The sequence below is a fragment of the Melospiza melodia genome, chromosome 6 (assembly GCF_035770615.1).
Source record: "Melospiza melodia melodia isolate bMelMel2 chromosome 6, bMelMel2.pri, whole genome shotgun sequence".
NCBI classification, from domain to species: domain Eukaryota; kingdom Metazoa; phylum Chordata; class Aves; order Passeriformes; family Passerellidae; genus Melospiza; species Melospiza melodia.
This window is the reverse complement of record NC_086199.1, coordinates 11,822,334-11,847,421: the sequence shown is the minus strand read 5'-3', so window position 1 is coordinate 11,847,421 and position 25,088 is coordinate 11,822,334. Positions and strand designations below refer to the sequence as shown.

The 25,088-nt window shown below is 40.2% G+C and overlaps 1 protein-coding gene across 1 annotated transcript; it reads left to right on the top strand.

Moving 5' to 3' along the window:
- The first annotated feature begins 13,604 nt into the window (after nt 1-13,604).
- Nucleotides 13,605-24,074, top strand: DLK1 (delta like non-canonical Notch ligand 1). Its single transcript, XM_063159381.1, has 5 exons — nt 13,605-13,704; nt 14,558-14,621; nt 15,054-15,184; nt 18,721-18,862; nt 23,143-24,074. The coding sequence occupies exons 1-5, from the start codon at nt 13,632-13,634 to the stop codon at nt 23,882-23,884; spliced, it is 1,152 nt and encodes a 383-aa protein (XP_063015451.1). The 5' UTR covers nt 13,605-13,631; the 3' UTR covers nt 23,885-24,074.
- Nucleotides 24,075-25,088: the final 1,014 nt, after the last annotated feature.

The window sequence follows — 25,088 nt, the reverse complement described above, 5'->3', positions numbered from 1 at the left end:
TATGTCATTTCATTCCCCTTTCCATTGGCTAGAAAAGAAATTATCATATTAAAGAAAGTTACTATTTTTTTAAATTTATTTTTTCACAACATCTATGTTTGGTAAACCCCAGAAATGGGTAAACCCCATTTACAGTGATATACAAATTAGAAAATTCCTTCGGAACAAATTCCATTAAAAGGAAGAGAAGCTCTTCATTCTTGAAAAAAAGTCAAATTGGTGAGTAAAAATATTCATGTAGACTAAGGAGAAACCCAAATGCAATTCCTCAATGTTTCATCTCTGACGTGTATGTGTATGCAACACTTTGCTTTGACATTGTTTTTGAGCCAATTTGAACGAATATTCCAAGGAGAGCCAAACTTGTTAACAGCAAATAAACAGAGGGAGGAGAGATCCAGGAGTGTTACACAGGGAAATCACCTGTTGCTAAGAGCTGCTTTTGTCAAGGGAAAATAGATTTGCAAAGCACATCCCTCCCTGTGACAGGAATGGAGCTATATTCCCAAATCTCCTGAATAATAGCAATAAATTACATCTGATCTAGAGGGATACATTTTATGCTTACTCACTGACATACATTTTGAAAAGAATTACTGTAGTTGTTTAAACAAAAATGTACAGAGCCTGATACAAGCCTCTTGTTTTGAATACCTAAGTTCTACAGCAATACCGACATTATGCTAATAATTATAATAATGATATAATAAGATCTTCTATAACAAAGTACAAAATTAAATATAAAAGTCATCTTTGTCTTGTAACAAGCTGCAACATTCAGTAAGGCATATGGAAATGCCTCAACGACTCAGTAAAACCCTCAAGGGCATATATCTTATGTGAGTTGTATTTGAGAAACCAGTATTTCTTTAAAGAAAGTAGTCTCTGGGTGATAATAGGCTGGTGGTGAAGTATTTTTCCTTTCTACACCACCTGAGGTAGTTGCTCATGGTAGGGAGACCAAGAGCTGCTTATTTCATCTGTATTAAACATAGAATGGTCTTTATCCACCATTCTAAGCCAGATCTCAGCTATATCTATACAAGTTTCCAGTGTATATCCACTTATAGATCTCAGCAGCTTCCACTCCAGAGAAAGTATTCCTCTTTCTGCTGCAATGTGAATACAGTTGTGTCTTTACATCTACAAGAAACTGTTGGTTTCCTTAGGTATTTTATTTGCAGTATTAGAAATTAAATGAACCCCACTGAAATTAAAAAAAAAAAAAAAATTCCCATCTCGTTCATCCAATCCAAGAAAAAAGAAAGGCTAAATTCTGAGAGCAGACCCCTGTCACTTCAGAGGAGCTGCACCTTTCATCTTGCAGAAGTCAATGCAGGGCAGTGAAATGATTATGGGCAACTTTCTTATGCTATTTTTTAGAGCATCATCATCCCACAGCAGCCAAGCAGCAAGGCTGCTCAGAGCAGCCTTCTGCACTGGGTAACACATTGTCATGGCAACCAAACAAATGGGTCATCCCACTCCTGCTCACTCCCATTGTTCCACGGTGAGAGAAATCACAGCACGAGCGGGGATGTGGCTCTGAGCTTCTGTGAGACTGAGCCAAGTCTCCTTCCCAATCTGCTCTTGGGGAAGCCCTGGGCCTGTGTGCCTGCTCAGGGACATACCAAGCACAGGTCCATGACCTCAGCAGGTAGACAAGGGCTCAGGAGCAAAAGCAAATCTCAGGAAACAGAAAGGATCTCCTCCTATAAATTATTAGATAATAGCAATGAACTCACTAGTAAAACAATGGCAATAAAGTGGGGATGGCCAAGCCAATCTTATGATGAAATTACCTGGGCAATGCGGTGATTCAGTGGGACAAGTGGATGAGGGAGCTCTGTGAGGATTGTGAAGTGGTGGGTCTGTTGAACGCTGCTTTCTTCCAGCCCTGTCTGTCCTGTGCTTTCCTCACGGCTCCAGTCATGGTCATAGTTGTCGTCTTCTTCTTCCTCTTCTTCTTCTTCCTCTTCTTCTTCTTCCTCTTCTTCCTCTTCCTCACAGTTCTTCTTATTCCCATTCTTTTCTATGTTCTGTAATAACTCTTTGCTGAAACTTCATCTTCTGCTCCTGCGTTCCTATGGGCTCACACCCACCCTGCCACCCTCCATTGGCTTCTGATAGGGTTGTTTCTGCATCACCCATGTTCCACACTGCAAGATACATTCTCTCACAGGGCTTTGCTTTCAGACAGCTGAGAACTTAATCAAGTTTACAGCTATTCCACCTGGAATTGTGTGAGCCAGACATCTGGATGAAGAAATTATTTTCTTGAAGTTTACATAATTACTGTCAGCCAAAATTCATGAAATGTTTCCAAGATTCAGGATAGGGTTGACATGGACATGGGCCAAAATTATTGTAATTATTAAAAAATTTAAAGAAATTTCCCACATTTTGCCCTATCCCCATAGTACAGAGCAAGATATGCTGCAGTTTCCTTCAGAGCATGATTCCTTTTTTACTTATGAATATCTATTCTTTTCCAAATAAGATATAACCACTGAAAAATTGTCATTTGCACATCTCAACAGAAAATTCTTAGTGTTTGCAACATAAGACCTCAACAGGTATTGTTTATTCTGTGCATATTGCAGGCCAGAGACTCAAGTGCAGTGTTCCACAAGGAGGGGATGAGACTGAGACAGTCTGAAAAGGTAAGCAGACTCTAGAGATGGGAGCTGGATCAAGAGGAAACCCAGGACCAGTAGATGAGAAAATGAGTTTAAGATGATGAACAGAGTCACTGAACCATAAAATGATAAAGAGTTGGGAGAGACCTTAAGGATCATGCAGCTCCAACACCTCTGCCATGGACAGGGACAACTTCCACTAGACTAAGCTGCTCAAACCCCATCCAACTGACCTTCAACACTTCTAGGGATGCAGCATCCACTTCTCTGGGCAACCTGTGCCCGTGCCTTATCACCCTCACAGTAAAGAATTCTTCCTTATGTCTAATCTGAGTCTACCCTCTTTCATTTTAGGACATTCCCCCATCCCCACACACCCTGATAATGAGTCTCCTATCATCTTTCCTGTGGAAGAAAAAGATGGCTCAAAGCCAGTGGGTAGATATTTTCAGAGTGGGGACTGAAGGAGAAGAACAGCACAAAGTTTAGGAGAGGAGAAAGTGGGAATGTTTCTAAAGGAGCACTGATGTGAGAAATCCAGGAAAGCATAATGGAGACTGAGCTATAAAATACTCTAAAGAAGAAATGTTGGAAACATGGAGCAGAAAGGATTGATCTTAAGGAGCAACAGCAAGAACTATGCCTGGAATGGAATTAAAAATTCATGTCTCACCATTCACATGCTCTCAGAGAATATCTGTAAAACTCCTCAGCAAAGGCTCTCATTGCTTCATCAAGAATGAGGACCTGCCATGACTGGGAGTTTCCTCAACAGTTTCTAGCAGCAGAGTTGTGTGAAGAAGCTGTAATTGTTGCCAACATGAAAGCAAGCCATGAAGACACCAGCCTGACATCACATTATGGGATATTCTGCTCCTGTTTCTGATTTAAAAACAAATAAGCCATCAAAAACCTGCACCAGGAATCGGGGCTCAGTGTCATGGAGCAGTATGTTGTGAAAATGAGCCAAGGCTGTGAAAGGTGTCCAGTCCACAGACCCACAGGGCAGAGCTCTGTACAGAGGGGAGCAGGAGGAGAAAGACTGACCTCACTTTAAAGCTTCTGCAGAATTGTGTTCTGCCCTGCTCTCTCCATGATGTCAGCAATGCCAGGCAAGTGGCTAGAGTCAAACTGTCCATGTGGGGCAATTACATCTACTCATTTTCTGGTCCCTCACTTGAGCCTGAACTGATAAGGTGTTGTGCACCATGGCCTTCCATGTCTTTGAGAGCTGTGATCTGAGTGTCTAATGTGCTAAATGCACTGAAAAAAAGTCTTCCATTGGAAACACTGAACAAGCAGGAGCTGGGCTTTTTTATTTCTTTTGTTTCTCTGGATGTACTAGTACTGCCTTATGTTTCAGAGATGCTCATTTATATTTTTGTAGCAGTTGGATTCTAATACAAACAGCATGAGGAGTCTCAGAAAAAGTTCAACAACTTTTTAGAACAGGTTTTGAAAAATGCAAGAGGTAAGGCACAGGAGCCACATGAGTAAACAAAATACTGAAAAGCTATTTAAAAAGTGAGCACTCAATCAGGCAGATGTGGCAAGAAAAGAACACAGTATGTAATGATGAGATTGCAGATGGAATTAGAAAGCATAATCGCAAAAAGCCAAATTAAGCTTGCCTCATTTCCCATCCGTTGAGGGCTTGACTTTTCAGCCTCAAAAGCAAAATAATAATATAACATTACACAGGTTTTGTACATACTTTCTCCAACAGACACAAACAAATGCTGAAGCAATAAGAAAGCCCCATCCCTCGGAGTCATGGGGATAGTGAACTCTTTCCTGGATCATCATGTTATTTTGTCGTGGTTGTGTCCTAGTTTGTTGTCCTGCTTTCATTATTGTGTTCTTTCCCATTTTTTGTGAGTAAAAAGTGTCTCTCTATCTTCTTATTTAGTCCCCTTTGCAGTCAGATTACAGTCCTGTCTGCAGTAGCAAGATCTTTAATGCAACACAAATGCTACATCATCTTAGTATTGTCAAAATTCCTAGGAGCCTATCACAGGCACTGTTATTTTAGAAATGCAGTGTAAAAAGACAGCCCTTGAACAAAGACATTTATAAACTCAAAGTAAGACACAGCTATAAAAGCAAGACACAAATGCATAACAAAGACACAAGCAGATGAAAAAGTAATAAAATACATTGCTCATATCAGAAAAAATATCAGTAGTTCTCTGCATTTATGAAAACATAATTGAAAGCACTGTTGTGCCTTTCATATCAGACCTGCTTTACACTGCTTTCCAAAGCTGCAGTTAAAGGAAGAGCTATTTATTCTCTTCCTTGTCACTGGAGGCTTTTGCCTATAGTAAGCAAAATGCAAGCCAGCAATCATGTAACATATTACAGATTCTTTCTTCTGTTTCCAGTTCCTAAAGCCCTGTTGTGTCCACTGTTTTTCCCCCATCTACAAATTTAATTTCATAAAGTATAACAGGGAGACTAGAGCAAAATCTATATGGTAGTAATGGTGAACATTAATAAATCAAAAAACAAAGTGATTCCATGTTATTGTATTATGCAAGAGAACAGGATTCAAAAGATTTATGACACATTTCTGTTTGAAGATTCAAAGGGAATAGCTGGAAAAATACACATTTGAACAAAATGCCTACTGATTATTGTACTTGGAAGAGAAATATCATAATTGTGCATACATTCAAATTCACAAGCAATATGCAGATGAAACATTTAATTAGTTTAGAGAAACAAGAATGAGCAATGTATAGCTACTATAGTTCATGCTAGCAGTAATAAAGAAGACAAACATAAAAATATCACTGTTCCAAGAACATGAGCACAGAAGATCCATAGTTCATATTAGTTCAGGAAACTGAAACTGTGCCCACTTCTGACAAAAAGAACCAGCATTTCCCTTGCCAACAGCCATCACTGGAAATTCAGAATGCAAGGGAATTCTGCATTTAGTTCCAATTTTTATCATGGCCTGTACCAGATAGCTCCTTTTCTTTTTATGCCCAATTTCTTTCTTCTTCTTTCCCTATCTGGAGTTCACTCCAAAGGTGAACCTTATTATTAAGGTTCTCATTATTAAATATAATAATAAAAAGAAGAAAGAGGGATGCAGAAGATCTAATCATGCCTAACTTAGCCACAAGTGTGAGTTTGAAAAAGTGACTTTATTTCTCTGTGCCTCAGCTTTTCTCTCTGTGAAATGGAACCAACCACAAACCAGTTCAAAAGCAGGATCTCAGCAAACTCGTTCTTGCTTATCAAGGTATTTACTTTTATATGATTTGCAAAAAATCCTAGAAATCAGATAAAAAAATCCTGTTAGTCAGTTTGTTTTGGGAAAAAACAAACCACAGTTAATTCACTCTTGCTTTGGCCACCTCACTTAATTTTCACCACCAAGGATTGGAGGTGTTTCCAGCACAACAACAACAATTACATTCTTGCTTAATTAATTTCTAACATTAATCTCAAAACATGCTTTATAAAATAATTCCTATCACTCATCATTCTACATTAATATGTACTAAGTACTGGATAAACTTCCTAAAGTAATTAATTTGTTTCATTGAAAATTTTTCACTGAAAATTGCATTCCCAAAGTTATAGATTATCTTAGATCTGACACTGGAATTACAGGGCAGTCATGCTTTTTGTTATGCAAAACTTTTCAGGCTTCCTGACTGCAAGTGTTTACCACCATTAACAATTTAAAATATATTATTGTGGCACCATTAACAAACATTTGTCCTTCACTTTAAAATTCTTTCAGCATAAGGCTAGAAAGAAAAAACTTTCCTGGGAAGTGCAGAGCTGATACATGAACTTAACTAAAGGAAACCGGCTGTATATCTTTGTGAAAATTTCTTTCTTGATATTACTTGTGTATAAAGGGTTGACAATTTGCCAATCTCTATTTTCCTTGGCCTTGATGCTAGACTGAGTGAAAGAGCTTCTGGCTATGGCAAAAATGACTGTTTCTGGCCTATTCTGCTTTATTATTCCCCTCAGATATTCCTTGTGGTTTGGGTTCTTTTTAATTCTCCAATAATTATTTTTATGACACCAATTGTTATAAAATCTTATCCTCACATTTACAAGTGGAATGATACTCTTGAGGCAGTTTCTTCATGTGTCCCTCACCCAGGAGGAAAAAAACGCATTGATAGAGAACAGCAGAAATTTCATCAAAATTGATCATTTTCAAGCAATGGTTATATAATATCCTGTAACAAATTAAAGACTAAATAGACCTAGAAAAAATGCAAGGTAACCATAATAATGCAAATACAATATAGTTCAGGTTCCATTTTATAGCTTAATGGTATCATTAGAGAGAGCAATGAAAACCATAATGATAAGACACCACATTAAAAAAGTAGCAGAAGAAAAACTAATTAGAAACAGTATGGAAAAGGAAAGAACTGTACAGCCTAGAGACATTTATATTATAAGAAGGGAGAACTATGAAAAACCCCATGAATTAGGACTAATCCAGAGTTAAGCTCACCTGAATTTTAGAATTAGTGTATGTGTACTAAAAAAAACCCCAGAAATTTGAAAAAATAAACATATTTTGAAGAAAGCTGAACAAAAAGCAACAAAAAATCCAAAAAACACAGAGTAGAGGAATGATCTGGTCTCTTTGTCAGAAGAAAAACAAAGCAAAAACACAGGAAACATTTTTGTCATGTGACAGAATCAGCAGAACATACCCGTATGTGAGGGTGTATAAATAACTGCAATGGATCTGTTACAACTTGTATATAATGGAAGAAAATGCAGCATCTTTCCCTTAAAATGGCTCAAAATCAGAGAAAGCACTAAGACTGAAAATAACAGCTTCCTTCTGTAGTTTGCAAAAAATCCAGCTGAGATCAAGACAAAATTGAAAACTGAATAGCAACCAGAGTTCTGACAGCAGTAATGAGTCTAGAAAGGCATGTGGATTATTTTTCATTTATTTTTTGTCACCTAAAGCCTCCATCAGGGACAGTTCAAAGCTTTAAGAACAGCAGGCTCCTCTAAGTATTAGAGTTCAGGTTGAAACTGTTAGAATCAGAGCACACTGGAATTTTCAGAGTGCAAAAGTTGTACATTGTCAGAGTACCTCCAGTCTGTTTTGATAAATGATGATTTTACAAGATATTTCTTCCTGCATTTATTTTTCTGTCATATACTTCCTCTAGATCTGTGTGTTTTCCTGTTCATTCTCCATATATAGTTAGCATAGAGAGAGAGAGAAAGCTTCCCCTTTGGAGAAAACACAGTCAGCCCCTGTCCAGAAATGTAGTCTCAGATCTAGTTATGTTTTATGTAGGAAGTAAAAATATTTTTCTAGCCTCAGGCAAATACTTAAAAATATATTTTAAGATGCAATTCAACTAACAAGGCCAGAAAAAATTGTTCTGTTTACTGGCTGACCAGTAAGAATCTACACTTTCATTCACTGCACCAAATCTTTCACAGTGCAGGAAAATAACACATAACAAGGTGATGTGATTTACAAATTGAACATTATCTGCATCTCCAGGTTGGTATAGCAGGCTGGATGTATCAGACATGTTGTGATAAAAACTTCCTAATTACCACTGACATCTGTCAGGCTGTCAACTACCTTTTAAAAATCCTTAGGATTCAGGCTTTTTTAAATAACAGTTTGCAAGGGAATGTTTGCCTGACCAAAAGATATCACAGGATCATAAATGATGGTGTTGAAAGGGACATCTTGGATAATCTAATTCAAACACCTGCTTCAAGCAATTATGGTTTTATATTAGTCTCCTCATAAGTGTACTTAACCTTCCCCTAAAGACACCTAATTAATTATTTTGCCTCTACTCTGGTGACAAATTGTTATACTATCTGATCAACCTCAGTGTTAGAAAAAAATGTCTATATACCCAGGCTAAATTAATTATTCTTCCAAGTACAGTACTGGCCATTACTTCTGTCTGCTACAAGTTCTTGCATTTTTGTCTTTCCTGGTTTCACACATCATGATGGATCCATCTCTTATAATTTCTCTGGTTTTATACTAAAAAATCTAGTCATGATTCTCACAGTGTCATTTAATGAACATGTTATTCTATAACTCTCTATGTTTTTCTATATTTCAAGAACAGGCACCCCACTACTCCTATATAAACTGACAGTGATACGCTTCCAGATCTTTGAAAAATGCCTTTGCTTAGATTTCTTTAAATGCACATGTATTCTTTTCTGTAACAGCTTAAGATAAGATTTCATTTCTGTTTGCATTAGTGACAGAGTCATGTCTTTCTTGAATGTATTTTATTTTATGCCTATAGTCCTCCAGTTTCTCAGCTTTTTATGCTGTGAAATAATAGGATGGAAAAAAACTACTGGAAAAAAAAAAGTTTTTGCTGTTGTCTTGCTTTGCTTTTTATGTATTATTTCTTGACCCTGTATTTTAATTGCTAAGTTCATGCATCTGACAGAAGACTCTGAATGTAGAATCTTTCTGAAAATTTCTACATTTAGGTCTACTTCCTTAAAATATCAAAGCAGAGCTAGACTATGATCTCAGGGATGGCAACATCTCTGACATTCCTCACACAGAGTAAGGGGAAAATCACATCTATTTTTTGATCAAGTTTGCTACAGACAGTAGAAACCTGCTGTAGTGATGGAAGTTTTGCCTCAGTCTTCAGAGCAGCCAAGATTTCATATAATATAGTTTCCAAAACAGCTGGCAGAATCCTCTGTGCTATAGTAATTGGGTGATAGGTAGCACTGAGCTACTGCTTTGATAATAGTTAGAGAGGGAGGCTGTGAGGATTTTCAGTACTAGGCAAGGGAATGAACTTGGCTTTAACTCCTGTAAATTATTGCTGTGTATTTTAACTCTACACATTTTGGCTACCAATCCAATGGGGAAAATTTACCATGCTAAAAATAATATATTTTGGCAATCTCTAGCTCCCTGGTGATAGCTGCAACTTTTCTGTGCAGTGAAATCTATTCTGTGAAGAAAAACTTTCTGGTTTATGCAGCCAGAACTGGACAAGGTGCCTGTCTCCCCACTGAGGTCTGCAGGCACTCACCTGTTGTCTTCTGTGAGTGCACAAACACGTTTTTGAGAAGGGTATGGTGACAGCAGGAATAATTTCATGTTTTTCTTGTCAGTCACCTGCCAGCTCAGTGCACTGAGTCAGCTCACTGAGGAGCCAGAGGCAGCACAAGTCGGGCTGGCATGGGGGCACAAATGCCACTGTGCATCTGGGACACGGCAGGGGCGAGAGGCAAAGGAGAGAGAGGATGCTCTGCTCAAACCCAGCTAGAGTGTGGGCTGGGTCAGCCCATCTGCTCCCAGCACACCTAAGGATAGGACAGCCTTACAGAAAGAGTGAAAAATAGTGCCTCAGGGCTCCAGCTGCATCTGATGAGCTTTCTTCTAATGGACAGCACTAGTCATTGAGTATAAACTTGTAAAATCAGGTAACAGAGCCTAGAACTTTATAGCTGTGCATATTCATGGCTGATGAGGTCACTTCAAGGGATGAAAGATGAACATCTCCACTGACAGAGTTTCTGATACAGTAATTCACAAAGTGCCAGGCAGGTGGCACTGCCCCGTAATTGGTATTTTCCCCTTTCTCTTTGCAATATGTACAAGGGTAGTCCAAATTAATGAAACTTATTTCACCCTACCATGCAAGGTCTCATTTGTTTTATGGTTTGTGGCACTGCTGATAGCCTCAGATTCCAGCTAGCAGAGTTTTCAGGGACCCTCAGGAGCTGTAGTACCGATTAATTGCTTTGTGTTTCTTGTCACTGATGCAGATTCTCCAGACTCAGATTCTTGCAACAGTGAAATAAAAATGTGATTGTACTTCTCTCCAGTCAAAATATGTTAGAGTAGTAGGCAAACAGGATCTTGGGAGCACAGGAGCTCCTAGCAAGGCATAGCTTCAAGTATTTATTGTTGTTTCTGCATTTTCACACTTAGCAAAGCTCCTTGCACATTGCTGACCAGAAGGATGAAGAACTCTGTTTCTATGTTCAGTGTGCAAAAGGAAGTTCTTGCCAAGTTTAATTCTCAATCTCAATCTGCCTTTTCCATTATTTCAGTCCATGAACATGTTTCTTATTCCTGTGTAAGAATGAAGGATAGTTGTGTGCTATAAAATACAAGAAAATACATTTTCTTGTATTCTTTCAGTGCTTCTCAATCTGCACTCACCACTCAAGTATATTTAGGTGAAGAAATAAGTGCAGTCTTTATACCTTGGATGATCTCCATACCCAGACATCTACTGCACGAGATTCTTTCCTTTCCAATTTCTAATGGAAAGACACAAAAAGGTAAAAAAAAATTAAGGTTGTCCTGAGTAGAAATCACTAAGATCTGAAACATAGAACACAGTTACTGTAATTTTCAAGAAGTGTTATGGAGAAAATGGAGGTTTGGATCAGAGTGCTTTTGGCAGTAAACAAGCCAAGTAAAAATGATTTTCAGCTTGGTTTACTCAGGTGGAAGGAGGGGAGAGAAGAGAATAAGCCTGGATTTACAGAATGCTGCGTTTTTGTTCTGAAATTATTTTTGGATTAGCATCTGGACAGATTCTGTTCCAACAGAGAGACTCTAAAAGAAAAGGATTATGGTGTCTTAGAAATAAAATTAGCAAGATTTACTTAGATAACAGTTGAAGAAAGTAGAAGATATGGGAAAATTAAAATTTTTCCTGTTTTCAGTAATCTGAGGCATCCCTGAGACACAGGAGAGTAAGAAGTAGAGTTGTTCTAAAAATTAGGTAGTTTTTGTTTAACAGTGTATCAATTTAAAAAAGCCTGAAAAGAGAGAAAAATACAAAAATTGACCTTTGCAATGGCCATTACAACATTGTACATAGCATTGTGAGAAACAGATTTTCCTGATGATCTTTTGTAAGATGTCAGTTTTGAAAAATACAGCAGGTATTCAGTAGTTATCTCAGAAAATAGAAGATGTGTCATCATATGTCAGAGCCCCTATTTACAATGCAAATTAGAGAAGATAATTTGACATTGATGAGTGTACGAATAAATCCTATGAATTCTACAGATTCTTTAATCTTGAGGTCTGAAGAAAGAATACAAGGAGAAATTTCTAGGATAGAAGGCAGAAGGATTAAAACCTTCCTTTACTAGTTGGTCATGGTAACACTGGAGTATCACAGAAATGACAGAATGCTTGGAACCCTTTTAACCCAGGTTATCTCTCGGTCCAAAAATGCAAAAATGTCTAACCTGGCAGGGCTTCTACATCAGCAAGCAGAGAATTTACCAATTCAGGGAAGAATAAGCAACCTTGGACCTATAACAACCTAAGTGTGAACAAATAACTAAAAATAAAAGCAAAGTGAACAGACAAAGAGCTGCTAATTTTTACCTACAGAAGCACGGGCTCACAGAAGGGCAGGGTAAAGTGTTAAGCAGTCATCATTAGCACTCCACATTCTCTGGGGTACCATTGCCAATACCCCAGCAAGGCTTGGTCTGGTGAGCAACAGCAAAAGCTGTGAGGCACAGTAATCTTTTCAGAACATTAAATGTTTCAGTAAAAGGAAAGCAAGACAAGCAGAAAAGGCAGGGATGCAGTCTGTGCCTATGGAGTCAGATAGACATGGCTTATCTCATGGCTTATACCAAAGCTTCTGGAGGACCTCAAAAAAGGAGTGTCTGCCTCTCGCACCTCACTCCCTGAGTGGTCTCTTTTAACCCAATTTTCTACTCTTCCTTTTTCTGTCCTTCACTTTCTCCACTCTTGGTTAAAACTAAAAGGCAGCAATGCTAGCAGCAAACTTTTTCAACCTACATGACATCACTGTCTTGAAATGCCACTACATGGACAATCTGAAGCTAATGAGCATTTTCCAGTGTGCATTTTCGAGCAGGTAATCTTGAATTAGCCCACTGTAGTTTTCTCACCATGGTATAAGAATGTCTGGTTGCTTCCCATGAAGGCAGGCAAATTAGTAAATGAGGTCTCAGGGAAGAAAGCACTGCATCAGCAGGCAAAAACAGGTCCCTCAGGAATCCTAAAAACCAGGCAGAACTTCTTTAAAGGAAAACAATGAACTAGAAGGAACACAAAGAATAAGAAATAGCCAATCTATTTCCTTAAGGGACAGCACAAAGGAAGAATAAAGAGATACAAAAGAGAAACGTACACTCACAGAATAAAATGCCGAATTTAAAGTGCCTTGTGGTAAAACTAATGCTTTTTCTTGATTTGTTCCGTGACTACTAAAGATACACTTAGGGGCGTTTTGGTGGGGTCTTTTTTTGAATTCTCAAGCCTCAGAACCAGAACAGTATTATACTTTCCCTGCCTTCACCGAGTTCTTTCCTGAAAGCGTTGGAGCTCTGATGGGCATGACTGAGAATTCAGACTTCTGAAGGCAAGCCCCAAATTCTGTCTTCGCGGACAGCCAGACTAAGTTTCACGGAGACCAGGGGAGTGCTTAACACTCCCCCTCGCCCCGGACCTCCCTGGTCTTGCGCTCCTGCAGGATTCCTCCCCTCGCCCGCGGCAGGGGCTGAGCTGCTGGAGCTGCGGGAGGCGCTAAAGCTGCAGGAGGTGCTGGAGGCGGTGAAGCTGCTGGAGGTGCTGGAGGCGCTAAAGCTGCTGGAGGTGCTGGAGGCGGTGAAGCTGCTGGAGCAGCTGGAGGTGCTGGAGGTGTTGAAGCTGCGGGAGGTGCTGGAGCATCTGGAAGTGCTGGAGCAGCTGGAGGTGCTGGGAGTGCTGGAGGTGCTGGGAGTGCTGAAGCAGCTGGAGCAGCTGGTGCAGCTGGAGGCGCTCGGCTCCCGTTCGGCGGCGCTGCCCGGGGCCCGCCCGGCCCGGTGCGCAGCTCCCCGCCCGCGGGTGGAGGCGGGCAGCCCTCCCCGCCCTCCGTCCCTCCCTCGCCGCTCCCGCCCCGTCCCCCCGAGCCGGGCGGGCGCTGCCGCCTTGCCGGGCCCGCCGAGCGCCGCGGGGAGCGCAGCGGCCCCGGCCCGGCCATGGGGCTGCGCGCCGCCGGCATCCTCGGCTGCTGCTGCTGCCTGCTGCCCCTCGTGCTGCCCGCAGCGCCAGGTAAGGACAGCGGCACCCTCTGCTCCGCCGCCGCGGGAAGGGAGGCGACTTGGGAAAGTTTGGGGAGTTTGCCGGGGCCGCGGGGCAGCGGCGGTGATGGGAGCCCGCCCGGAGCCCTCAGGAGCCCTCAGGAGCCCCCGGGCGGCGAAGGTGTCCCCAGCCCTCGCTCCAGCCGGGGATGCCCGTGTGGTCGGGAAGCTTTTCCCTGGCGGCGGACGGAGCGCGTTTCTCTGGCGCTGGCGCAGGGTGTCCGTGCCTAGCGGGGATCTTCAGAGGGATGCTCGGTGCGAATGCTCAAGCAAGCAAACAAAACAAAAACTGCCACTGAGATCTCTTCTCCTTAACTTGCGTTATTTATGTATGATTTAATGGAAGTGGTTGTTTTCATCCCGTGTAGGGTTGAAATGAGTTCAGCACTTTTATTGTAAGTAGTTTTAAATGGATTTATTTTTCTGGCTGAAAGTACTTCTGTGTTTCAAGTAGTTGTGAAACAATGCATTTGGAGTGGCATGTCGTGAAACAACATCCGTGAATCTGCTCTGGCATTACCCCTTTAAAATGGTGTGTAGGGATATTACATACACTTTTGGTGTGCTAAAGTAACTTTGTATTCTTTTGCCATTAATTCTCTATGTCATTTCACTTACGCTTTAGGAACATTCTATAACACGTTCCAGATTAGGTTAATTTAAAATTTTACAATGCAAAAATGTGTCTGAAAAAAAAAAGAAAAGGAACATTTCACAGTCTGGGATTTTTCAAAACATTGTAATGTGCATAGGATATGATACATGCGTATAGGGGTTTTTTGTGCTCATTTTTCTGGTTTGAGGTTATAAATCTCTTCTTCCAGGCGTGATCTGTAAAGCTGGCTGCCATCCAGAGAATGGATTCTGTGAATTTCCCAGTGAATGCAGGTAAAAAGATCTGTCAGACTGGGGTATTAGCACAGGAGTGTTCAGCTTAAATAATTCGTAGTCCCGGTAAGAGAGATAGAAACTGAAATGGTTTGGTCTCTGAAAATATGGAACTGTAATGAAACAGCACTCTATTAGGATACAGTAACTGGAAAGCATGGATATTTAGATACCTGTTCAGTTTACTTCTTCCAGGATGAAGTATTTACATTGATTAGTTGGGGTTTTTTTCTTGCTGAATGAAATTATTTTCTTCACATAAACGGCTTCTAGTGTCCCAGAAGCACCGATGGTATGCTTTTGTTCAAATAGTAAAATTTCCAATTCAAAAGTTTATTTGTTGCGCATTCGTGAACCAAAAAGGGGGTCATCCTTGTAATTATGTTTATTAAAAATAAACTCTGTTTCTGTCTTGTCTTTTATCTCTTTCAGGTGTCAGCCTGGCTGGCAGGGTGCACTCTGTAACCAGTGTGTTCCTTTCCCCGGGTGCTTGCACGGCAGCTGTGCCAAGCCCTGGCAGTGCATCTGCGAGGAGGGCTGGGTCGGCAGCCTCTGTGACATAGGTTTGCACATCCTTTTCTCTCCTTGAATAAGCGAGGGGAAGCAGCCCCACCTGGTGTTGGAGACACGCAAAATCCTTCTGGATAACTAATTTTAAAATATTGAATGTTAGCTCCAGATAATGAGGAGATTCTGGGCAGCAGCACATAAACCTCGAACTTCCATAATAATTTAGGCAGAAGCAATGCAGTATCTTTTGTAATTGGGCATATATGTGAGCCAAGTATAAATTCATTATATTTTAAACTGTAAATTATCAGGGACGAGGCCAACAAACAACTGCTCCCTTCTTGTCATGTAAGCTCTTCTAATCAAAATACAAGTTATTTTGTAGATATTAAATAATTTTAAATATTTATGTAGCACATTATATATATATATGTATATGTATATGTATATGTATATGCTATTTTCTTAGTACTTCTTGAAAGGAAAACATTGTGCTTATTTTTTCCTTTACTTAACCTGGTGATGATTCAGTGCGGCAACATTACTGTAACTGAGAAAAAGCTCTTCCTGAACAGAATGTCATTTCCCCCTCAGGTCCGAGGGAAAAGCAGAGCTCTGTGTGCACTCTCTCACCCTTTGCCAGTCAGAATCAGCCAGCTTAGCATCAGCAAGCTGAAGAATTGGCCTTTGTTGAGGTGGTTTATTTTGGCTGACAAAGGCAAATGTTCAGTCAGAGAGATCTGACGGGATGGAAACCACATGAGCATCCAGGAGGATGCACTGCTCAGCCCACACAGCTGCAGCTGGGACAGGACAAGTGTCCAGGGCCTCATTTCCTCTTCATGCCTTTCAGGCTTTTGTTGGTATATGGCTCATAATTTTTAGAGCATGCGTGAGATCTCCAATACATACCCAGAGTGGTGATTGATGACAGATTGAACAGCATAAGATTTTCAAGATGACTAAAAGAATCAGAAGGTTTTAGGTAGGTCACATCCTTGCAGTGACATGGAATTTGGTGCAAGGTTCTCAGGTGTTCATTTACTCATTTACTCACCAGGTTTTGCCAGCCTCAACTCACTGCCTGCACCCATGAGCAGAGAAAGGCTTCCTAAAGTCACTCCTGGTGTGTTTGCAGAAGCTGTGGTAGCAGTGCTGACATCTGTGGTGCAGATGTGACTCTAAACTCTCACATGTTGTTCTGGACACATCTCACAAATATGTTTGTACCTGAGACAGACACCTAGATTCTCATCACAGTTAATGAGGAGGAATGAGTCTTTCTCTGATCTACAATCAGAGATTTCTAAAGCTGCACAGATCAGCCCCCCTCTGCCACCTTAGGAGGCTCAGTTCTGTTGCTTATCAGCAAATACCTGGTTTGATAATGCCACTGACTGGGTGGCTGTTTTTAATACAGGCAGCCTGGTTCTCAGTTCAGGCCAAGAATGACCTTCCTAGTAATTTAGAGACATGCAGGTTATGAGTTGGGCTTGATCCACTCTAAACACGTCGGGCAGAATCAGTGGTAGCATTTGTGACTATTATTGCAGTCACATGGACAGACAAGGCACTTGAAGAAAGACACCTGTGAGTTGGTCTTGGTGTTAATACTGCTGGTTAACCAATTTGGAATGGAGTCTGTCCAACTGGCTCCATGATGCCATGGCATCTTCTCATCTTATGGAAACACAGCCTTGAAATCCAGGGTGTGCACCCCTGGAACCAGGCTGCACAGCACAGATATACACTGCACAGCTGATACACACTGCACAGTACAGGGACCACATCAAACACCGACCATAACAAAGGGAAAATCAATTGAGTCAATTTGTTTCCAGGGGAAAAATGAGAGCCCAGTCAGAGTGTTTGATCCAGCTTGCTAAATCAGATCTGTCAGCCTGTCACCCCAGGCTGTGCCGACACACTCGTGTTAGCAGGTCCATGACCTCCTGCTGGAATCCTGGCCTCAATTGGGCTGAAAAGCCAACATACAGTGTGAGCTGGGAGTAAATTGTCCTACTTGTCACCAGAGTGCTTTGCCAAGGCCACATGTTGGCAAACTCATCAGAGAGTACAGGTGGAGTCTCTAATGCCTGTGCTATGAGACAGAGCTTAAAAATTGCCCTGTGACAAACTACAACTGAGCATATCTTCCTCATAAAACACTCATTGATTGCTTTATGCACTGCAGCATGACAACTTAGTTTGATGGAACTATTAGTTATGGGTAATATGATTGAGGCCACTCATAGTATATGTATAAGTGTAACATCCTGTTTTTGCATTTTCATCTGTTACCACTTGGTGGTTGTCCTTTTGAGACGTAAAATACAATGGAGAAAATGGGCTAATTGAGGCTAATTATGTATTATATTTTAAAAGAACCTGGTACAACACCCTTTTAAGATGTATTTTAAAATTAAATACCTGACATAAATTATTGACAGTAATGTATATATGTATATATACACACGTACCTATTCATATATGTATTTCAGAGAGTTTCCATGCTCCTGCATCAAAGTTCATGTTTTCTCCTCCATCAAAGTACATGCTTTATTAGCTGCCTTTAAAGTCTGTGAAAATAGCTGGCAAAAAACACTGCTTCAAAAAACTTCCAAGATTATTTTGGTCCTTGTGAAAATTGTAGTTTATACTAAAAGTGCATGCTAAGTGGTCTCGCAATGAGAACAGGCTAATGCATTAGGAAATAGAACCTTTTGTCCAGGGAAGATTGTATTTGAAAGCTAAGGCTGGTGTTTTCTGTGGTTAAAACTTTGCAGTACCTCATGATATCATCTAAATTTCATGTTATGCTGTGGCATTATTTAAATGCCCTTAAATCCCTTTTCATCTTCTTAGAAAGTGTGATATGTGTATGTGAGGCATCAGATACCTTCCAGTCAGCACTTCTCTGCAGCTGCTGCAGTAGCTTGCTAAAATATGCACTTGTTTGTTTATTTCGTTGTAATTATTTAAAAAATTCAGTAATCATTTGAGTGGGAAGTGGCTCAGCAGGGCAATTGCAAAGAAAATGAGATGTGTGACTTTGGGTCAAGACGTCATACAGTTCTGTGTTCTGGTACAGTTATATAAGGGTTGAATGTAGCCCAGCCAAAAGATAATATTTTAAGATTTTTTTTTGCAAATTGATGATCTCTGTTTTTATGAAACATTTGTTCATTAGCACATAATGATATGGGCATGGAGCAGGGAGAATTCCCCATTTCTGATTGCTTTATCAGAATTCTGCTCATGGAGAAGCCAAGATTGTCTAAGTAGGGCTAGACTATCTAGAAGTTCTTTGTCCCACACTAATATTTTATTTCTAATACTACTCATTTATAGAATGGAGCAATTCAAACACATTTTGCAAGCAGGAGCTAGAAAGAGCTAGAAATAAGCTGAAATTGCTTGCAGTAGTCGAACAATCTGAATTCCATTTTTACAAAGGAGGGAATAGATCAGAGTTTATAAAATGCAGGGTGAAGTATTGCTAAAGCTATATTTTATTTGAAGTATTGTATATCATTCACAAACTCTTTCTCATTAGATTAATCAAGGCCTGTTGGGTATTTTTAAACAGATATTCACCCATGTTCAGCAAAACCCTGCACCAATAATTCAACGTGTATAGAGACTGGTGATGGAGGATATATTTGTCTGTGTGCCCAGGGATTTACAGGAAAAAACTGCCATCTCAAGAAAGGACCCTGCATTATTAATGGGTAAATATTGATTTCTGACATGCATTTAAAATCTACACTTCTATTATTCAGAATTCTTTGCTAAGTGGAATTATATCTGTGTCAAAATACACAATGCTTCTGATAGTTGCTGATATTATCAAACTTTACAAATCGGATCTATTAATATTTGAAAGATTTAAGAGATTATCAGTGTGCCTTTCTGTGCGCAATCTGAGTACTAAAAGTGCTAATTTGCACATTTTATTGTGGTGAATTTATGCCTGCTCATGATTTTTGTAAAAAAACTTGAAGTGACTCCCATCCTGTCCTCTCACCTCTAATGAGGGCTAATTTATACACAGCCCAATAAGAGCAGTAGTTAGCACAGAAGCTGTCTGCATGAAAACACCTAGCCCACCAGCTTGCATTTTTTTCTTAACCAACATATGCTAATGTGCTTATAGTTAACTGAAGGAGACAATCTCACTTCCATCAGAGCAGGGAGACCATTACTCTCTGTTCTTTAAAGGAAATGGGACATTAAGAACAGCTGTGCAGTAGGTTGAGGGAGGTGATCCCTCCCCTCTGCTCACTCTTGCTGAGGCACATCTGGAGTGCTCAGTCCAGTTCTGGGCTACCCAATAGAAAAAGGACACAGCCATCCTGGAGAAGTCCAGTGAAGGGCCATGGATATGATTAAAGAAGGGGAACATCTCTCCTATAAAGAGATGCTGAGAGCTGGGTCATTCAGCCTGGAGAAGAGCAGGCCCTGAGGAACTTGTCCATTGTGTGTGAGTACCTGATGGGGGGAAGCAAAGATGACAGAGCCAGACTTCTCATTGAGGTGCTCAATGAAAGCTCAAAAGGCACTGGGTACAGGCCAAAGAACTTCCACCAAAATCACTAGTAGAACTGCTTGGGAAAAAAAAAGAAGACTTTCAGTGCTAGAGAAAATGTGAATTTGGGTTTCTGTTCAAATCTAGAAGCATCTGCTGTCTTCTAGCTCATCAAAGTTCTGATCCCACAAACATGCAGAACGCCTTTATGGTGGATACAAACTTGGTAAAACTATCACCCTAAAATCACAGTTTTCTTTTAGGAGATTCCCTTCTTGCTCTCTAGCTCTATATGGATACCCTCTGGTTCTCTTTTTGCTCAGTGATAGATAATGATGAGTATTCAGATCTACCTTATGACTGAATCTTCCTGAAGACTTGTAAATTCTTGTTTAAGGAGCATTAACATCTCTCACTCTCTCTGGCAAGAATTGCCATTCTTTCACAACTTCAGTAGAATTTTTTTGTCATCACTTTTATTTGGGGGATACTCTCACAGTTTTTTCTGGGTTTACTTTCAGCCTCTAAGATAGCTACTCTGATTTGCCTATTTTTCTTAATTGACAGCAGGGAAATTTAAGCTCCTTGAAAGAGCCATGGCTCAAATCCAAGCTACTTGCCTAGTATTGGAGATATGAATAGGTTTTTCTGATTTTCACCTGTAGACCAAATATTTCAGTAATTCGGTGTGGATGTATATGCTTATCCCATATGCTTATGATTATCCCAAAAAACAGGTGAGTTCTAAAAATACAGCATCAACAAAATAATAAAGATTAGTTCCATGTAATTCCTTAAACACCTTATGGTTTTAAATTGCTGAAACTCCTTTTTTTGTGTTGGCACTCTGTTTTTGGACTGAATGCTGATGAACTAGCCTGGAAATTGTGAACAATTTTTCTGAAGAAAGCAACATAAGTTGCTTTCTTTCTTGAAGCAGTGATTCTTTTTCTCTAGGAAGCTGTCTTTTTCCGGAAAATGAGCAGCAGGCTCTGCAAATCTGCATTTAGTTCAAAAAGACAACTGTTGTCAGCATAAGCACTCCGTGTCTGCTAATTATTCACAGTCCACCAGAGACTGCATCCCACATTGTAGAAAGAGACCTCATCAGATGGTGCCATTTCATTCACCTCTCATTTCCTCTTCACCTCAGTGGTAATGTTAAAAATGTTGATATTACTGAGCATTACTGCTGGCTTCTTAGTATTCCCAGGTGGAACCAGAGCAATTCACAAATCAAAGTGGTTTTTCTAGTCTGCTTACATGGATCTGCAGTAGTGACCTCTCTGTGATGTTTGGAGGTTTCTGCCCTGAAGCAGAGCAGTGAGTGGTACTTTCTAAAAGAAACCAGACTATCTGGGAAGCAAAGAATGGTATGGAATGCTTCCTACAACTAACCCTTAATGTACAACACCTTGCTGTATGCCAAAAATGCAAAGTAGAAGAATTTATTCGAGGAAATTAATATTAAGGCTTTATTTATTTTAACATATTTAAAATAGACAAATGCAACTCTGTTAGTAAAAAATGAAGAAAATTTTCATAATTCTGCATTTTTCCCCTTAACTGTTTGTTATTTCAATATTTTACATTTCTGAAAATTTCAGAAAACGGAAAAAATTCAGAACTTATGTTCTCCAACAGTTTCTTCCCATTTCCCTAGAAAGTACTGAGATTCAACCCGGCCATGAAGGTTCAAACTTCTACACATTTATGTTGGACAAACCAGCTTGTCCCATTTTCCATGGGACCTGTAAAGCTAAGGGAAAGTGCTAGGTTCTCCAAGACAGCCATAACCACTGAAGGACTGTATAACTCCAATTTCCATATTTTGATTAAAAAGACATAGTGACTGGTTAATATGTCGGAGTTCCTTACCTCAAGTTATCACTAACCATGTCTATGTCAAAGCCCAGTTTTGCTTTCCTAATACTGCTCCCAGACTTCCAATATGTTCTTTTAGTGCATTTTTACCAAGAACAGTACTAGAGGACAGAGCAGTTACTGTGGAAGCTGCAGAAAACAGACAGATGATTCCTCTGCCAGAATGTTCAGACTCTCCTGATGGGTGGCTGCTGAGTGTTTCAGTCCCCAGTGAAGCCAGAGGTGCTTGGAGCAATCTCTACCAAAGGTAGTCCCAGAGCAGTGGTGACAAACCCAGCCTTGTTGTGATCAGGGACCATTTGTAGACAGGAGCTTACAGCTCTTTCACAATCATCTCAGCCAGACATCAACAGATCTTGTAAATCTCTCTGTGCCACCATGGAATTCCACAACAGCCTGTTGCTACTGACTGCTGCACATGTGAAATGTCTGCATCTGAAGCTGTGATCTTCATCACCCCTGGGACTTTGCCCTGGAATTGGGGGGCCTGAAATAACAGCTTGGACTTTTCAACTCTCAGGCAGTACTGTGCTGTATGTCTTCAGGGATACATAAGTATTAAGAAAAGTTTTGTTGTCAATGAGGCTTGTCCTAAACTTTGCCAAGTATTTTTCATATTTTACAAAGTGAGTTTTAAAAGCTTGGCTGATGTGTGATGAACTGCCATGAAAGTTTGAGGGTTTGAGGTTTATTTGTAAACCTGGGACTCAGGGACCCTTGTCAGCCAGCAGGGACAGCTAAAGGAGCAAGAGCACTTTGCACAGATCCCCTGAATTAACACATTTGTGCCAGTCAGTGGTGGCCTCATCTTTTGGCATTACACTCAGTAAGGCACAGTTGCATTGTAAAGATAGAAAAGATCTATCAGTTAATTTATGTCACCTAAAAGATATTATCAGGCTGCTAGATGGGAAGTACTAAAAGAGTTTGTAGAAATACTTGGTTTCATATGGTCCTGCTCTCACATTACAGCTGTCTCTGCCCAGGCTGAAATTCTCTCATTGATATTTTTTTGTTATAATTGTATCGATCAAAAATTTCCTCTGAACAGCTGTTTATAGGAAAGTATCTGTTTGCTTCTGAATTGTTTGTGTCATGGAACAGACAGGCAGAATAAAAACAATCAGCTTTATGCCTAGCTGCTGTGACACTGTTTTTTTCTGCCAATACAATTTATAGATTATTTTAGGAATAATCAGCTAGAAAGGAAGCAGCCATGGCTTTTCGTGTCTTTGTTCTGTCTTGTGTGAATAGTTGCTTAGCTAAATAGCTCCAAGCATACAAAAATATATAAAAATAGTGAGAAGCTTAATTTGAATAAATGTTTGAAATAATTTAAAATCCCTTCACAGCTCATTGGGTTGAATCTATATACTGGTGTACTAATCCTGCCCAAAGGGTCAGCAGAAGATACTATGATCTGTATTGACAATGATGTTGAACAAACTCATTTTTTATTCAGCTTCACTGACTTCAGTGGATTTGCATTTGGAATTGGCTCTTCTAAAGAAAAATAGCTCTTTTTATTGTATAAATTGTTTCCTAATAGTTTCTTCCTTTGGACTTCAATTTTGTCTCTGTGTTTGTCATGTGTCCTAGTTCTCCCTGCCAGAATGGAGGAACATGCATTGATGACAATGGTTTTGCACCCCATGCTTCCTGTCTGTGCCCTTCTGGTTTCGCTGGCAACTTCTGTGAGATAGACAGAGACGACTGCGAATCCAGCCCGTGTGAGAATGGAGGAACCTGCACAGATGTCGGAGTGGGTTTCAGCTGTTCTTGTCCCCATGGCTATACAGGGAAGCTCTGCAGCAGCCGTGTCGCTTTCTGTGCAAGTGGCCCGTGTGAGAACGGGGGCACTTGCAGTGAGCATCCCCAGGGAGGGTTCGAGTGCATCTGCAAACCAGAATTTGTTGGCGTGACCTGCAAACATCCCAGCAAAAACACAAGCCTCTCTGGAATGAATACGGAGACAAAGCATATGCAGAATTACAAGCCACCCTCAAAAGCTCACCACAGATCAGTGCACCAACAACAAGAAATCCTGAAAATAACAGTGAAAGAAACAATTCAAAATGCAGATCCCTTAATGAGTAGAAGCCAGGTGATATGTTTTGTTGTGCTGGGCTTGCTTACGTGTCTTGTTGTCTTGGGTACAACTGGGATTGTTTTCTTTTCAAAATGTGAAATGTGGCTTGCTAATGCCAAGTATAGTCATCTCCTGCGCAAGAAAAAGAACTTTTTTCTGAAGTCTAACAATGGGGAAAACCTCTCAGTTAATATTATCTTCCCAGAGAAGATCAAATTGACTAATTACACTAAGAACTACACTGCCATCTAGGCCCTTGAAAGCCAAGCAGCATCTTGCAACTTTTCATAGCAATATGTAAAATTTATTGCCTGTGTTTGGCCTCAGTATTTGTGTGTATATTTGCTGTAAATTGTTCTGAGTGACAATGAAGAAATGTAATGGATCTGTCTTGCTAAGGATTTTTTCATTCCCCAAAATAAAAGGTAAAAAAAAAAAAAAAGGATTAAAAAGTGAGGAATGTTATTTTAATTTCTCTTCAAGGCAGCTACTTTTTGTAAAATAAAAAATAACTTATCACTGCAACTGTATTGCAGCTTTCTTGTCTTGTGCATAGTTCATTTGGCAAGTACAGTACTTGCAAATTACTCAGTAATGTTTTTTTTTTCTATTTAATAAACAGCAGTTAAGGGCTATACTGGTTTATTTATTCATTTCTAAACCTTACTCTACAGCAAGGTCTGCAACAAGTGTCCATGCTGAACTCATTTGATATCTGATAAAATCTTTAGAAATTGCAACCAGCAGGAGCAAATTCACACTGATATCTCACCTATTCAGTCAGTGTTGCTATTTTTACATGCTTATAAGAGAGATTCTGTAGAATCTTAGAGGTCTTTGGGATATTAACTTCAGGTTAAAGGTCTCTCACTTGAAAACCTGCATCTATAAATTGTTCTATTTATCTATTTTAAAATGTTAAAAAGGTGTTCGATGTCTTTCTTTTTAGAGACCTAGTAGAGATTAAAGGATCAGATTCTGATTTTTCTATAAATATTCCTTAAAGACCTCTGCTGAGTGAAGTATCCTTCATGACTGTGTCATGTGGAGAAAGGAAAAGATGTCACGTGTCACCTGAAATAGGACAGCTGCTTTTAATTCTTCACTCCTGCTTTTTCTGTCACTTTTCAAGGAGAGGGCAAGGTTTTCAAGAATCAAAAGCAGCAGTGGCAAACAGGCAAGGGGTCATGAAAGCCATAAAATTGTCAGGGGCCTGGGGGCAATGATAACTCTTAACCTCCCTGAGGGGCCTCGCATGGAGCTCTCACCCACCTCCTGCCCGTGGGACCATTTTGGGTCAGCCCAGCACTGCGGGTTCTGTCTGAGCTGGGCTGAAGCTGTGCCTGCACTCGGTGCTTGGACTACCTCCTGTAGGTAGCCCAGCTGCTGAAAGGACCCTTTGGACCTGTGCTCCAGCCCCGTCTCTGGCCCTGTCTGCCCCTGGAGCTGGTTCATC

Bases quoted from the DNA above. Each gene is read 5' to 3' on its own strand.
- DLK1 (XM_063159381.1), top strand. From the start codon at position 13,632: ATGGGGCTGCGCGCCGCCGGCATCCTCGGCTGCTGCTGCTGCCTGCTG. The intron at 14,622-15,053 runs GTAAAAAGATCT...TATCTCTTTCAG, and splicing joins GAATTTCCCAGTGAATGCAG to GTGTCAGCCTGGCTGGCAGG. The intron at 18,863-23,142 runs GTAAATATTGAT...CATGTGTCCTAG, and splicing joins GGACCCTGCATTATTAATGG to TTCTCCCTGCCAGAATGGAG.